Source organism: Mesoplodon mirus (assembly GCF_964341445.2).
Source record: "Mesoplodon mirus genome assembly, chromosome: 1".
NCBI lineage: Eukaryota > Metazoa > Chordata > Mammalia > Artiodactyla > Ziphiidae > Mesoplodon > Mesoplodon mirus.
The window spans coordinates 61,328,655-61,344,890 of NC_138976.1; the positions used below are offsets into that span (position 1 = coordinate 61,328,655).

General features: G+C 40.9%; 1 protein-coding gene across 12 annotated transcripts in view; it reads left to right on the forward strand.

The window, feature by feature from the left end:
• BNC2 (basonuclin zinc finger protein 2) overlaps nucleotides 1-16,236 on the forward strand; it is a 436,262-nt gene that overhangs the window by 271,550 nt on the left and 148,476 nt on the right. For all 12 annotated transcript variants that reach the window (XM_082604098.1, XM_082604102.1, XM_082604103.1 and 9 more), the window contains one exon: nucleotides 7,932-8,034. In XM_082604098.1, coding sequence (XP_082460224.1) covers nucleotides 7,932-8,034 — 103 coding nt within the window. The remainder of the gene's footprint in view (nucleotides 1-7,931; nucleotides 8,035-16,236) is intronic.

Below are 16,236 nucleotides of genomic sequence, written 5' to 3' on the forward strand. Positions count from 1 at the left end.
TTTTGTATCCATTCAGCCACTCTGTGTCTTTTGGTGGGAGCATTTAGTCCATTTACATTTAAGGTAATTATCGATATGTATGTTCCTATTCCCATTTTCTTAATTGTTTTGGGTTCATTATTGTAGGTCTTTTACTTCTGTTGTGTTTCTTGCCTAGAGAAGTTCCTTTAGCATTTGTTGTAAAGCTGGTTTGGTGGTGCTGAACTCTCTCAGCTTTTGCTTGTCTGTAAACGTTTTAATTTCTCCATCAAATCTGAATGAGATCCTTGCTGGGTAGAGTAATCTTGGTTGCAGGTTTTTCTCCTTCATCACTTTAAGTATGTCCTGCCACTCCCTTCTGGCTTGTAGAGTTTCTGCTGAGAGATCAGCTGTTATCCTGATGGGGATTCCCTTGTGTGTTATTTGTTGTTTTTGCCTTGCTGCTTTTAATATGATTTCTTTGTGTTTAATTTTTGACAGTTTGATTAATATGTGTCTTGGCGTATTTCTCCTTGGATTTATTCTGTATGGGACTCTCTGTGCCTCCTGGACTTGATTAACTATTTCCTTTCCCATATTAGGGAAATTTTCAACTATAATCTCTTCAAATATTTTCTCAGTCCCTTTCTTTTTCTCTTCTTCTTCTGGAACCCCTATAATTCGAATGTTGGTGCGTTTAATGTTGTCCCAGAGGTCTCTGAGACTGTCCTCTCTTCTTTTCATTCTTTTTTCTTTATTTTGCTCTGCAGCAGTTATTTCCACTATTTTATCTTCCACCTCACTTATCCGTTCTTCTGCCTCAGTTATTCTGCTATTGATCCCATCTAGAGTATTTTTTATTTCATGTATTGTGTTTTTAATCGATGCTTGATTCATCTTTAGTTCTTCTAGGTCCTTGTTAACTGTTTCTTGCATTTTGTCTATTCTATTTCCAAGATTTTGGATCTGGGAAATAGAATCTTGGATCATCTTTACCATCATTATTCTGAATTCTTTTTCAGGTAGAGTGCCTATTACCTCTTCATTTGTTAGGTCTGGTGGGTTTTTATCTTGCTCCTTCTCCTGCTGTGTGTTTTTCTGTCTTCTCATTTTGCTTATGTTACTGTGTTTGGGGTCTCCTTTTTGCAGGCTGCAGGTTCGTAGTTCCTGTTGTTTTTGGTGTCTGTCCCCAGTGGCTAAGGTTGGTTTAGTGGGTTGTGTAGGCTTCCTGGTGGACGGGACTAGTGCCTGTGTTCTGGTGGATGAGGCTGGATCTTGTCTTTCTGGTGGGCAGGTCCACGTCTGGTGGTGTGTTTTGGGGTGTCTGTGGACTTTTTATGATTTTAGGCCACCTCTCTGCTAATGGGTGGTGTTGTGTTCCTGTCCTGCTAGTTGTTTGGCTTAGGGTGTCCAGCACTGTAGCCTGCTGGTCGTTGAGTGAAGCTGGGTGCTGGTGTTGAGATGGAGATCTCTGGAAGATTTTCGCCGTTTGATATTATGTGGAGCTGGGAGGTCTCTTGTGGACCAGTGTCCTGAAGTTGGCTCTCCCACCTCAGAGGCACAGCACTGACTCCGGGCTCCTCAATTTGGGATGATGTGTTGTCTATTCATGTATTCCACAGATGCAGGGTACATCAAGTTGATTGTGGAGCTTTAATCCGCTGCTTCTGAGGCTGCTGGGAGAGGTTTCCCTTTCTCTTCTTTGTTCTCACAGCTCCTAGGTCTCAGCTTTGGATTTGGCCCCGCCTCTGCGTGTAGGTCGCCGGAGGGCGTCTGTTCTTCGCTCAGATAGGACAGGGTTAAAGGAGCAGCCTCTTCGGGGACTCTGGCTCACTCAGGCCGGGAGGGAGGGAGGGGCACGGAGTGCGGGGCGAGCCTGCAGCGGCAGAGGTCGGCGTGACGTTGCACCAGCCCGAGGCGCGCCGTGCGTTCTCCCAGGGAAGCCGCCCCTGGATCCCGGGACCCCGGCAGTGGCGGGCTGCACAGGCTCCCGGAAGGGCGGTGTGGGCAGTGACCTGCGCTCGCACACAGGCTTCTTGGCGGCGGCAGCAGCAGCCCCAGCGTCCCACGCCTGTCACTGGGCTCCGCGCTTTCAGTCGCGACTCGCGCCCGTCCGTGGAGCCCCTTTAAGCAGCGCTCTTAATCCCCTCTCCTCGCGCACCAGGAAACCAAGCTGTAGGTTATGTTCTTAACTCTTAAACATTTTAAATGATTCAAGTAGAATTTTGTAATCCAAGTTGTAAATCTTGGTATCCTCCCCAGAAATGAATAAGGAGAAAGCAGATTTAAGAAGGATTTTTAGTTATATATGAGATATTTGGCCAGGTTAATGAACACTTGAGGGGATCTCCTGGCAAATAGTTTTCTTTGTGTGGAAAGACAAAACCCAGAACTGAAATTAGTCTTATTTTGGGGGGTTTTGGGAAGGGAGGTTCTCTTTCTATGATTGTTCCTTCAGAATATGTCTTATGTTTCTATATGCCCCATGGCCTTATTTTGCCTTTTGTTGTTTTGTATTAATAGGTAGCTTCTGTAAGTGTTCCCAAAGAAGGAGCAGCTAACAGGAGATGTATTAATTAACCTTGTGTATAGTTCTTTTGTGATATATGCTAAATATTAGCTGAAGCCACAATCTGTGCTTTTCTGAGAAATATCATTTGGTGAGAAGATTGATGTTCAGTTCACATTAACTTGCAGAGTTCAAGCCAGCTACGAGTATAATTAAGCTTAAAGACTCTTCAGTTTTAGTGATAACGGAATCTGTTATTTGAATAGGGCTTTGGTGCTCATCCAGAATACTAGCAAATGCACTCTTGCTTAATATTCAAATATAAGTGTTACTGACTGAACTTTGATTAAATATTTTTATACTAAATTGGTCTACTTTATGAATTCTAGATATACTTTTGAACATGAATATTCATAATTTACTGGTTTTAACTGTATCTCTTCTTTTTCTATAGGTAATGGAAATAAACTGATTAGTAATTGGGAAATCCACCCTATCATTTAAGAGATGTGTAACACCTAAATGAACATTTTTGAACCCCAGTATTAAAACAGAAATAATAATCCCTGTCGTGCCCAATTTAGAGGATTATAGTATGAAGAATATGGCATCATATATGTCAAAGTTCATTTATTCATTAAGACTAAATATGTGTTAAGCATTTTACAAGGTGTTGGAAAAAATACATTGGGAAGAATCATAAGGGGAAAATAATTCAAATGTAATATGTGGAAAGTTTCTTGAGGTCATAAATGTTTTCCATCTTTTGAGCTTTTGCTATCACTAGACACAGTGGCACATGCTTTATATTCATTATTTCATTTGAGTCTTTTGACACTGTTGTGATGTTATTATTACCATCATTTTACAGATGGGAAAGAGGCTCGGAAGACTCATGCATTCTTTAAGTGCCTTTTAAGCACCTATTATTTGCCATTATATTTACACTGTAAGCCCAACAATATGGCACTCTGCCTTCAAGGAGCTTAAATTCTACAGGGAAAGACAGACTTTAATCAAATAGTCACACAGATATAGGTATATATATATATAAAATGAGTAAGTATAGATAAATATAATATTCACAACTGTGATAAGTGCTGTGACAGAAATATCCCTTGCGGGCAGCTGCCCTGGGGAATGGAAGTAGTATTTGAGTTGAAAGCTTGAAAGATGAGCAGGAGTTAACAGTACACAGTGAGGTGGGGGGGCAGACGGAGGGGCTCTGCCCCATGGCTGCCTGCGAGTGGGTGGAGAGCTCACACAGACCTGGAATCTGATTCCTGTGACTTCAGGGCAAGGTCCTGAATTAGCTCCATCTCAGTTTCCTCCTTTGTGAAATAAAGGGAATAATAGTACTGACCTCGTGGTATTTTCTGAGGGAGAGCTAATGTTTGTAAATAGTTAAGCACAGTATCTGGAAAATGGCAAATATCCAGTAAATCTAGCTATTATTGATAATAGGTAATAGTTTACTGTTGTAGATAAAATTTAAAACCCTACCTTTGGTAGAAGAAAAGATAAAGGCATAAAGAGGGAGAAATGGTGCTTCCCAAACCTGTTCAAGGGCTTCCTTCTGTTCTTAGGATCTCTCCTCTGAACCCACTGCCCATGAGCTCTGACTGTCAAATCCTTGAGCACAGGGACTCTGCCATCCATTTCTGCCACTTAACACAGTACTTGGCTCCACAGTGATGGGCTTTGCATAGTGATGATATTTGAAGCTGTAGGAGGGGATGAAATTGCCAAATTAAAGAACGAAGAGCCCGGCCGTGGGAAACACCTGTATTTATTTACAGTGGAGAGAGAGTGAGAAGCTGCTGTCAATAAACCAGGATAGTTGGTCTCTACAGCCCAGGAATGAAGGAGAGTTAGTGCCTTAAGTTGCCTCGGGGTCTAGGAGAACGAGGAGGCTAGAAAAGGGGACCAGATGTGATGAGAACATTCCTCTTGGAGACAGCAGTTTCAGGACTGTGTGGGGCAGAATCCAGATTGCACAATTAAAATGTAGGTGGAAGCAGTGGGTGGTGGGTGCATGGATTTTTCCTTCAAGAAATCTATGGCAAAGTTAAGCAGAGGAATCATTACTTTAAATAAGTTGCAGGCTTAAGAAAATTTGTTCTTGTTCTTGGGGTGTTGGAAAAGCTTACCCTACTGAAATGGAGGAAAGAGTTTCAGGCACTCGCTGAAGTGGCGTCCTGGAGGTGTGGAGGGGTTGTTAGCCTGAGTTGGCCAGACCTGCATAAGGGTCCTGCATCTATAGGTGGGAATATCCTGATCAAATTGTCTGCTCTTTTCCTGGTGTCCCCTTTCTGTCACCTCGTTATCGCCGCTGAATTTTCTGTAGTCATGAATGCCCGGCAGTGGGTGGGAAGCATTCATATACTAGCTACATGAAGACATGGATGTGCTCACCAAAATGAAAGCTTCACCATCTCTGCTCTTCCCAGCTCTCTCCTTGTAAAGTGTGTATGTTTTTGAGGCTTCACTGGCCTTGATAGTTTTATGATAATTTATTTTTTTGAAGTGTGGGTGAGTTGGCAAGTGATCACATTGGTTCTGTTTTGTTGTGAATAAATAGTATGTCAAACTTTTATGCCGTTTCAAAAATGTTACTTAGAATAAGACTTCCTTTGAAGCCACAATAGTCTCATACTCAAAATATTTATTTAGACCATATTGTTTAAATATATATAATTCCCTTAAGGAACAATTGTAGTCTATATAAATCTGAATTGAAAACAAATAGACCTTCTGGAAGTCATAGAAATACAAAATGGATATTCCAGTGCTCAAGTGTTTATATACAAAAGGAGCTGAGGTGTTCCAATGTTTGTATGTTTAGGTACAAAAAGGGTAAAATTATGAAAAAGGAAAAGGATGATGATCTGAAAAGTTTAATTCCCAAATGTGCCAGATGTATAAAGTTATTTAGGAAGAGAAAAATATTTGAATCATAAACTAGTTCTCAGTAAATGAATGAATAGTTCAATCAGTAAATAAATAAATATACATAAAATAAAGCAAATCTACAGTCTCTTAATTTGTTTTGTCCTGAATATAGCTATAATTAAAACCGACGAAAGTATGTTTTAAACACAATGTAAAGTGAGGGTATTTTTGTTAAATAACTGTCAAATCAAAATGATCAAATTAATGATTTAAAATATATATGTTTTTTGTGCTGGAGTTAATGTGTAGTCCTTGAGAGATAGTCATTGTTAGTTTTGATCATTCCTTAGTCTGGTAAAACAGAGGCGACTTTTTTTTCCTTAGTGTTTATGAAAGATTCTGTTATCGCACTTCAGATTATATAAATACTTTAATGTCAATGTGGTTGCTGCATCTGAATTTATAATTGGATAGTTTGTAAGGTGCCTTGTTTTTAGTAGAAACACTGCCCTCTAAACTGTTGTTGTTTTGTTTTGTGTTACCATAGTACAATCAAATTGTGAGTTCATTAATGAACACACCATTTAAAGAAGCTCTTTCTAACCTGGAATGTTCTGACATATTGCTCAGTCAGTTAAACTATTGAAGTTGGTACAAGAAATTTGGGGAGAAACATTTCCCCTTCTAACCTTCAACTACATATATTATTCTTGCGTAGTCAGCATTTCCTTTGCTGCCCCTATTTCTTACTACTATTTCCTTTCATCACTAATACATACAGCAAAGTTTTACAACCTCCTAATATGTAATTGGACCATTGACATTGGAAGAAAGGCCCTGAAATATCAGGCAGATGATATACCTGAGTGCTTTTCTTGCAGTAATAGAGGAGCAAACCAGGGTTGGAGGTGAAGCAAAGAGAGGAGTCTAGGCAAGGACTCTATTGGAAACTGATAGGGACCTATAGATTTGATGTTCATTAACAAAAGAGGAATATTTTAAACTCGCCTGATCTAAAGCATGGGGAGCAGTCAAAGCCCATTCAGTCTTACTCTCTGTAAATGGAGTTTGTCCCAACCATGTTAACAATGTCTAAAATACTGTCTGTTACAAATAAGACAGTTTATATAAAAATCCAGCTGGTTCCAGGAACATGAACGTCTGGAGCTGTGTAAGTGAGAGTAGCTTTCAGGCCCAGCACTGCAGTTTCAGGTAACCCTGTACTTCTCTCCACCCCACCCCCCAAATCAGTAATTATTGATTACATCTAGAGCCGTAGAGAGGTCTTTTCCTGGCAGTTCAGGTAGTTACAGTAGATGGTTAATCTGTGAATGATCGGACTAAATCTCTTCTATCTTCAGAACTGCCATGCAAGTTAGAATTAAATGTATGAGATATATTTATTAACTGTTGTCTAGGAGCATAGGTCGGCTTTAGCACCGTTCTTAAGCATAGGTTCTTAATCTATCAAAAGTTACACTTCACTAATGCTAATTTTCTGTGGATTCACTTTATAATGTAAACCGGGGAGATTTTTTTTTTTTTTTTTGCGGTACGCAGGCCTCTCACTGCTGTGGCCTCTCCCATTGTGGAGCACAGGCTCCGGAGGCGCAGGCTCAGCGGCCATGGCTCACGGGCCCAGCCGCTCTGCAGCATGTGGGATCTTCCCAGACCGGGGCACAAACCCTCGTCCCCTGCATCGGCAGGCGGGCCCTCAACCACTGCGCCACCAGGGAAGCCTGGGGAGATGATTTTTTAAAGTGCTTATAAAGAAATGAAAGGTTTTTGAGTGTGTCTTTCAGTTTTCTAAGATACAGGTGAGTTGTTCCAAGTATCAAATGTTCACATACATGTCTTTTCCTGTTCTACATCTGATCTAAAAACAAATGTAAACTTAATCTCTTACATCATCATTTTTTAAAAATGGGGGTTGTTTTGCATTTTTCAAAATAGGAATGAAAACGGACTTGATATATCAAGGGGGGAACAAACAAGGAATTGGGAAGTGACAAATGATGCCAGAAATATGCCAGGTCTTATTGGGCCAACAGGAATGTCTCTCAAAATGTGTCTGAAAGATTAATAAAACATTTAAATGAAACACTGCAGAAGAAAAGTAATATTCTAATAATATTACTTGTATATCATGTTTTACTTGGAACAACGTTTCATTTGAACATTATTGTATGAGAGTGTATATTTTTTGCACTGTTGCCAGGTGGATGAACTTAAATGTGCCTATTTGGTAGCAGCAATATTTTTTTCTCTTTCGGGTCCCTGGTGTTTCAGATCCAGCATCTTGTAGAGTATGTAATCCTTTACTCTTATACTACTTGGTCTATGCTTCTAATTTAAAGCTCACCTATGAATGGCATGAAGCATTCTATTAGTGAATCAGTGTTGTTTTCTAATATGTTTTGGTAAGAGATTTTGATGGTTTCAAAATTTATTTTTAAAACTCTCCAGGCCCCTAAAGCTGTTAAAAATGGGAAGTGGGTGTTATTATTAAAATGGTGAAGAAATATGGTACCTTTGAACAGATGCTGATCTTTTTTCCTCCTCTCCTTTGCAGGCCATCCGCTGCACACTGGTGAACTGCACGTGTGAATGTTTCCAGCCGGGGAAGATTAACCTGAGGACTTGTGATCAGTGTAAACATGGCTGGGTGGCACATGGTGAGGAAAATCTGGACTTTTCTTCCTGCTCTTGTTATGTTCGTGTGAGCGTGCCTTAATTTTTTTTTTTTAGAGCTGTCACTGGCCTGGAGAAGAGAGGGGTCAGCTGTGCTCCAAGTGTTAGTTCCCGTGCAGCCTGCAGCTCCCAAATTGCATATTCTCGGCTCCAATAAGTAAGGCCAGGCGGGCAGCTCTCAGCAGCAGGGCGAGATGTTTATAGGACAGTTGGGTTCTGAGTGAACATAGCAGCAGCCAGCAAGCACCGGGCCCGATGGAAACTCAAACATACCACAGTTGGCCTTTCAGGGCCTGGACCTCAGAGGGAAGCTGGCAAGTCCTCTTTGCTTGAAGAGAACTCCTCCATGACTGCTCAGCCTTGTCATCTGCGTTCGGGGCAGAGTTTATCCTCCCAGATGTTAAATTTTGTATGGTCTAAGGTGGGTGAGAGAGTGAACGGGAACATTATTTGGCTGGTATCTGAAAAAAAATAATCCGTAAATACCGTCTTTCAGCGTGCCCGGGGATTGGAGGAGGCTGGCTGGCCCTGGTGGAGGGTGAGCTCTGCATAGGTGTGTGTTCGGGGTGAGGGTGACCGGGGGCCGAGGCGGGAAGGGTGGAGGCTCTTTGCCAGATGCACAGAGCTGTCCCATCCGTGTGCCTTGACCGAGCATTTAACGTGTTCTTCTGTCTGGTTTATGTTTTTTACGTTGAGGCGAAAGGAGACTTGCAAATAAGCAGAGATTTTACATTAATTTTCTTCACTTCCTAGACTGTATAATTTTAAAAGATAGGTAATGTTTATAGAAGAAATCCTGGCTTGAGATTTTTTTGACAGCCTGGGGGAGTGGCTCTTAAGTGGACATATTCTTCATTCCCAAGCAGTACCAAATAGCCAGTGGGTTGTATTTTTATAAATGTCATGTTATTCTAGCAAGATCTGAGGGAACAACACTGGACCATGCCTTGAGATGCATTTAATTTATCATGTATCTTGCTTCTTGGGGCATGTATGTTGGTGTTATGGGGCCATTTCAGCCCTGTTTCTGTGAGGGAGAGAGAAGAGGTATATCGAGTAGTATGGGGGGAGCACACTGGAAGGCATGTGCCTGGCACACAGAGCCCCAGTCCTCCAGTGCCTCCAGGGATGGAACTTGTTCCTGCTTTATTAACAAGGCCAAAATCTGTAACAACTCTCAGTCCAGTTTTGAGCAACACTTGAGCTGCTGTTGCTTTTGTGATCTATGCAAGTGACTACGTTCGATGATTTTTTCTCCCTTCCTACATTAGTTTGCTAGGGCTGCCATAACAAAATGCCACCGACTGGGCGGCTTAAACATCAGAAATTTATTTTCTCATGGTTCTGAAGGGCCAGAAGTCCCATATCAGGGTGGTTTCATTCTGAGGCCCCTCTTACTGGCTTGCAGATGGCTGCCCTCTCGCTGTGTCCTCATGTGATCTTTGCTCTGTGAGGCACACCCCTGGTGTCTCTGTGCACCCAGATTCTTCTTCTTATAAGGACACCAGTCAGATTGGATGAGGGGCCACCCTAAGGGCCTCATTTTAATTTAATCACCTCTTGAAAGGCCCTCTCTCCAAATACAGTCACATTCTGAAGGACTGGGGATGAAGGCTTCAACAGATGAATTTGGGGGGGGGGGGACACAATTCAGTTTATAACACTTCCCAAGTGTCCTTCTTTTCCCTCAGTAAGTATTGGCTCTGCCAGATAATAGCTTATGTCCCAAGCCCATCAAGGATCCTGGAGGCAGTGCAGGGTCAAATGCTGGCTCTACAACTTTGATGACATGTCGCCCAGCACCTCTGCATCTGAGCTTTCTTATCTGTAATAGAGGGTTAATGACATCTACCTTGTAAGATTATTGTGAGCATTGACGATAAACTATATGAAGTCTTTAAAATGTTTTATACATGTTAAAAGCAACAAACTGGACAACACATGAGCAATAAGGGGGGTGGGGAGGATCCAGTCATTAAACAAAGGACTTTTCATTCATTCCCTCTCATTTTTTCCAAAGCCATCTTGTGTTACCATCATCTGTCTACTGTGGTAGCCTTGTGATTATAAAAGTTTACTGTGTCACCAGTTTATTTTATCTGTCTAACTTCCACGTGCATATTACATTAGTAGTGTAATGGGGGGAAAAAGCAATATTTCTTCCTTCTTCAACAACATAAATTATCCCCAGCCAGTGGTTGTTTCTAAGATTTTCTGAGGGATGTGGTTTTTTCCCCAAACTTGAATAAGGTATTTCTGTTACATCAGACTCGGCTTTTCCTACCATGTCATTAGAAATTCTGTGTTTCTGGTGTATGAATTGCAAAGTTTCTCAGATCTAACTTTTCCTCACCACTACTATCACCTTGACCTCTTCTCCCCCACAAGAGCGACATCTCTGTATACAACTCAAAATATGTACACGCCGATATACAGATGTCACTCTTCCCCCATTCAGTAGGACAAATACGACACTGAGGGTCTGGCTCCTAGCTTTTGAGTTGGCAGTGGGATGAGAGCACCCACTCTTTTTGCCCTTAGCGTTTCAACTAATTGCTTCACTCTCTCCCCCTGCACAGAAAACCCTGAAATCGTGTCTCCAGTTATTTCTGCTCAGAGGTGAGATACAGCAGTCTTCCTGGCTGCCTTACTCAGCACAGTAACCTATGTGTGGGACAAGGAGAAAGTGGCTTGTTTTTTCTACTGTGTGATTTTTCTGTGAAAGTAGATGGAACAGCAAGGAGTAAGACTACCAAAATACATCTCATGGAATCATTTCATCATAGCACTGAACACACTCCACGTGTAATTGTACCATAAAAAATTAATATTTGCCATTAAAAATAACTAAATGCCAAAATCAGGGGTTCTCTACAAAAAGATGAATTTTTAGAAATTTGTTGGCCTCTTTTGAATTAATGTCTTACTATATCTTCTTTGTTATCAGCATCTTCAGTTTCTTCATAAGATGTAGGATTTCATGGGTTATTATATATTTATTCATACACACACAGTCTCACACAGTCACTTCATAGCCTTATAGATTGCTTCTTAAATCTGCTTGAATTGTTGACATTAGTTGCTTTACAAAAATCTTAAGATGTTTTAAAAAGTGAAAAGGAGTAATGAATTCATCATACTGCAACACCTGAATTTTGCAATTACTCACTGGGCCGTGGTGCTGTTCACAAATTACTTCCTTGAAATCTTAGCACCATTGAGATAAAGAGGGGGGAACCCAAAAATGACTCCTTGATTACCAGTAGGTATTTCCCACTGAATTAATAAAGGATTTCCTGCTCTTTTTCCCCATTAAGGAATTTCAGCTCTTGCACTTTGAAAGCAGGGCTTTATTGAATTTAACATTATTTAAAACAAGCTCTTTGGGGATATAGGATGTCCATACCAACAGTGTATAATAACCTTGAGCTTCTAATTTTGTCATATTTCACAGTCTTCAGTTAAAGGACTCCAGCATACTGCCACTTAATTCACTTAACAACTGTATTTTTTTCCTTCCTCTGTTTGCATTGACTTTTCTATGCTTTTCCTTCATTTGCCTAAAATTATCAGAGTGAGTCTTGAAAACATTTAAAAAAACCCCACATTTCCTGCAAGTTTAATTTTTCTTGGTTCAACATTGCCAAAATAAGGTATCAGTGTAAGAGCAGTAATGGGCTTCTTTACTGGTGACATAAATGTTTTTGTCAGTAGAAATTCAGTAGGTGGTATTTTGAGCCTTTCCCACCATACTAGGGTAGTAATTCTACTGTTCACAGAATTGAAGCTTCAGCCAAAGATTGTACATAGCCTTACAAATTAGCAAATCTTACTAGTATACTGAGTTGTGGGCAAGGAGGGGTGGGAGGAAGTGTACTTTGTAGCTACGCATCATTCTCCTCTGAGGAACCTGCTTCTAGTGAGAAGTATAACTAATCAGACTCTCTTGCCTTTGTGATAAACTGGAGGTGGGGTGTAAAGGGCGAGGGCTACTGTACTAAACCATTTTTATTATTTGTTGTTTGCAAATTAGTTTTAATGTCTATAGTATAGATGATGACTTTATTTCTAAACCAGTAAGATGAATAAAGTAGTACAAGTGTTAAAAAGTAAACTAGGGGCTTCCCTGGTGGCACAGTGGTTGAGAGTCCGCCTGCCGATGCAGGGGACGCAGGTTCGTGCCCCGGTCCAGGAAGATCCCACATGCCGTGGAGCGGCTGGGCCCGTGAGTCATGGCCACTGAGCCTGCGCGTCCAGAGCCTGTGCTCCGCAACGGGAGAGGCCACAGCAGTGAGAGGTCCGCGTAAAGCAAAAAAAAAAAAAAAGTAAACTATATTCTAAATGATTTTCAGAAACATTTAATGATAATCCAGGACAACTGGAAAATTACTGTTTTAAAAAAAGAACATGATGGGATATATTTGATTTGATAAAAGAGGTGGGCAGATTTTAGAAAAGTAATTTATTTAGAGTTTTTTTCCTTGGCTAGCTCAGTAATTTTTACTTTTGACGAAGCCCACTTGTTAAAACTCCTTAAAAAAAAAAAAAATCCATTGTTTCTTGGGATGTCCAGTAAGCATTTGTCAAGGATAGAGCCTTGATGAATAAAAAATATATTACGTAGGTTAAAGAACCCCACGGTAGCTTTCTTGGTGCAAATTATTTTCTTTATAGAATACTTTGACTTTAAATACTTTAATTATTTACTCAGCAATCCAGCTGTTTTCCTGCCAGTGTTCAAACTATTTAGATTTTTTAAATGTAAAATGAGCAGGCTTGGCCTGTCATCTGGATCATCAATGAAGAGATATTTATTAAACATACATCATATGTAAAGTATTGTACCAGGTATGCTTTGGTTCTTCAGTTCTGTGCCACAGGAAATGGTGAGCAGTATAAAGTTAATTTAGTGTCATCTACCAACCAGCTTTATGGTTTAATGTACTGTAAGACTTAATATTCATATAATCCATTAATTTCAAGCCTTTCTTTTTTGTAATTCACTGGAAGTAATTTTTCTCTTTTTTTCTCTCAAATTCATTGAATTTGAATTCCCAGATCTTTACTTGATATGTCCTATCAGAGCAGGGGTATTTATAGAGACACTCACCCGAATAGAAAATATAGGACATCCCATTAAATTTGAATTTCAGGTAAACAGTGAATAATTTTCTAGTATAAACATGTACCTTGCAAATTTAACTGAGTAGTCCTGTGTTTTTATGTGCTAAATCTGGCAAGCTTATACCTAAAAGAAAACCCTAGTTAGGCTTAATTTGCACAATTAAGTCCTAAATCAGGGCCATCGGTTCTGAGCATTCTATGATCAAAAACCTTTTGATTATGTCCATCCTACATTTAGAATCACGAGATCGCAAATCTGTAAACTATTCTGTTTACAGATTCCTGAGATTTGTTGGCTGCTCGGTACTTTGTAAGGATTTAAGCAGGGTGGATCAAAACCAGTAATTGTTCATTTTATCCCATGAAAGGTCACATGTCTTTATTATTTGTCCCAGGCTGTGCTCTTCTTATGAATTGTCTGAACATCTGTGAAAGTAGTTTATCCCCAACTGGTAGTTCTGTAATACTCTCCCTGACCAGTCCAAGAGCCAGTGTAACTAAGTACACGCTTTCCTTTTCCATCCCCTTTTCTTAGCTAGTCTTCTCCTCTTCCCAACCCCAATAGAAGTCTATTATCAAAAGCAATAAAGCATGGCATTTCTCTGACATCATGCTCATTCTGAGTAACACAGCAGCAGTTTCTATATGATCATTTGTAAATTTGTCAAGCGTAAGAGAGGAGGGTGAATAAAACGGAGTGTCCTCTGGCAAAGGAAAATAATGCTCGCAGACATTAACCTGCAAGAAAGCTCTGCCTCCCTCTTACTGACCTGGAGACTGTCCTAACAAGAGTGAATTTTGCTTTGGGAGAGAATTGTTGCAGAGGGGTATTTAGGATTAGATGAAAAAATGTAAGAAAGGTCCTAGCTGGAAACCTCAGCACAGGGAAATAAATGCAGGCTTCGACGTGGCAGAGTAAGAACCTGATCCTTTGGGAAGAGGTAGGTGGCCATGCTCCTAGGGCTTTGCTTAGAAACACGAGGATAGAAACCCCACAGTCCTCTTCCCCTGGTGCACTGGTTTGGAAAACGTGGGAGTTAATGGAGTATCTGCTTAAAAGAATGTATCTTTCTAGAAGGCTTAGTTCTTCCCGGTTGTGACACTGAAACCTGGCTTGCCTAGCTGCAGAATTCTCTTTTAGTCAGAGAAACCAACTTCTAGCTGCCTCCTGGCTCTGGGGGGGCCAGGAGGGTCCTGCTCTCTCCATGGACGAAGGCCTTGAACATCTCTCCACTTATTTTTATTTTAGAGAGCAAACACAAGGCCACTTTCCTGCCTGGCACAAGAGCCTTCTTTGCTTGACCTGAGGGCACCGTGCCCTCTTCTGCTTCCCTCCCTTACTCCCTGATCACAGCTGATAAGCTTGAAAGGGAGGACATCCTCACAAATGTGACGGTTTGCTGCTTCATTCATGGCATTAACTATATTCTTATTGTGTCCCTGAGCTGCTTGTTTTGATTTGTTTCTCAGTCTGCCCACCTTTGGGACGGTGCTTTGAACTCCCTAAATTTTTTTTTTTTTTTTTTTAATCACCACACAAACAGTGCCTCCCCTTCAAAGTCCTGGGCTGTCTGCCTGTTAGCTCCTCAGATGTTGTTTTCTAGCTCCATCTTGTTCAGATGGAAACATATGGCGGATCTGGTAAATCCTGGCCTCTAAAGTGTACAGTGCCGGTCCCCTGCTAAGGACTTTCTAGGGAGGATCTTGTGATGGAAACCTACAGAGCTGGAGCCCCAGGGTCTGAAGAAGCTTCAGGTACACAAATGGGAGGCGTGAGAGAAAAGGAGGTAAAAGTGCAGCTCTGTGTAGGTTCACATCCTGCCTCTACCACCTGCCATCAGTAGAACCTTGGCCAGGTTACATAACCTCTGTATTCTCATCTGTGAAATGTGGATAATGATAGTGCCTAGTTTGCAGAGTTCTTTCTGGCATTAAATGAGATAATCTACTTAATAAGTGTTAGTTGTTATTTCTAAATTCTTACAGAAGTAAAGCTTCAACCTTGAGAACATGACAGACACGTTTTATTGTGGTTGAAATGGTTAAAAATTGGGTGTGTTCAGGCCAGTGGTCGAATCCCATCTCAGTCTCTAGTTAGTTAGCCCCAGTTCTTTTATCTGTAAGTTCAAATAATAATAGGAATGTACCTGAATAGCACAGTGAAGTTTTGAGGAGGATTAAATGAAGAAGTGGACTGAATATTAATTATACTCTCTAGAGCCTCATGAATTTCTTCAGTGTCCAGTGCTGGAGTGAGGTCACCAGTTCCTTTGGCTGTGAGACCAGCTGTTCCTAGGGTGATCTTGTTTTCCCCAACAAATCCAGTTTAGCTTCATACCTTCCATCTCCCCTAAAATGTCATGTGAGCCCATATTTGAATAGAAGTCCAAAACGCTTTTTTTCCCCAAAAGTCACATTTTAAGAAGTGCACATCAGTTGAGATGAATTGTAGGATTGCTTATCTGTTGAAAATCCAAAAGCCAGAAGTAAACAAATTTTAGACAGGGTGAAGGCTACTTTTGCCTATTTTCACACCTGTATTCTTGCATGTGAAGCGCTTTGATGGGCTAACCACTTTATCATTTTATTGCACTTTATTACATCATAAATTTTTATATCTTGCTAACGATCCTACAGGAAGCTTAATTGTTTATAGGAACATCTTAGTTAACTGGAGTTCACCAGGTTAAGCGGAACACAAATTGAAGGGGTTATAAATGAAGCTTACTCAACTCCTCTCATTTTATTCAGGATGCTCTGTTCAGATAATGGGGAGATGCTGCTGGGTCATAAGGACCCAGGATGCCTCAGCAGTACCCTCAACCATTCTTCCTCCTATTGTGTCATAGTGATGACTTCTTCTAAGTGTGGGTCCCCCCATACCCCCCTCCACCCCTAACCCCCACATTTGAAGAGTAAAATCGCTGGATGAGATGCATGTGGTATTTCAGAGAAATTCTGACTTGTATTCTGGGAGGCATAAAACGTTGTCTGTGCAACTCATTCCTTACCAGGTGTTGCCTTCTGGGAGGGTAGAAGTTTGTAACTCTTTCAGAAGCTTG